At 63.1% G+C, this 287-nt stretch overlaps 1 protein-coding gene across 1 annotated transcript in view; it reads right to left on the minus strand.

Moving 5' to 3' along the window:
* Positions 1-180: 180 nt before the first annotated feature.
* Positions 181-287, minus strand: part of EMH_0066520 (AGAP010490-PA, related, related) — a gene marked incomplete at both ends in the record, with an annotated part of 5853 nt that continues 5746 nt past the window's right edge. Inside the window, 1 exon segment of the mRNA XM_013498513.1 lies at positions 181-199. Coding sequence (XP_013353967.1) covers positions 181-199 — 19 coding nt within the window.

Genomic DNA, 287 nt, shown 5'->3' on the forward strand with positions numbered 1-287 from the left:
CGCCAGGCGGCCGCAGTAAGCAGCAGCAGCAGACTTGGCTGGAGGTCCAGGAGACTGGCGACAGCAGCAACTTGCTGCTGCTGCTGCTGCTGCTGCTGAACGGAAGCAGCTAAGAGCAGCGGCTGCGCTGCAGCAGCAGCAAACGCATGCAGCGCTCCCCAGATTGTAGGTAATGCTGCATCAGGCAGCAGCTGCTGCGCTGCAGCAGCAGCAGCAGCAGCAGCAAACGAAGTATCTCCGTCTGTCTCCTCTCCCAGGGCCTGAAGGCTTGCATGCCGCGAGGCGCG

The sequence above is a fragment of the Eimeria mitis genome, genomic scaffold (assembly GCF_000499745.2).
Source record: "Eimeria mitis Houghton genomic scaffold, Emh_scaff3480, whole genome shotgun sequence".
In the NCBI taxonomy this organism is placed as follows: domain Eukaryota; phylum Apicomplexa; class Conoidasida; order Eucoccidiorida; family Eimeriidae; genus Eimeria; species Eimeria mitis.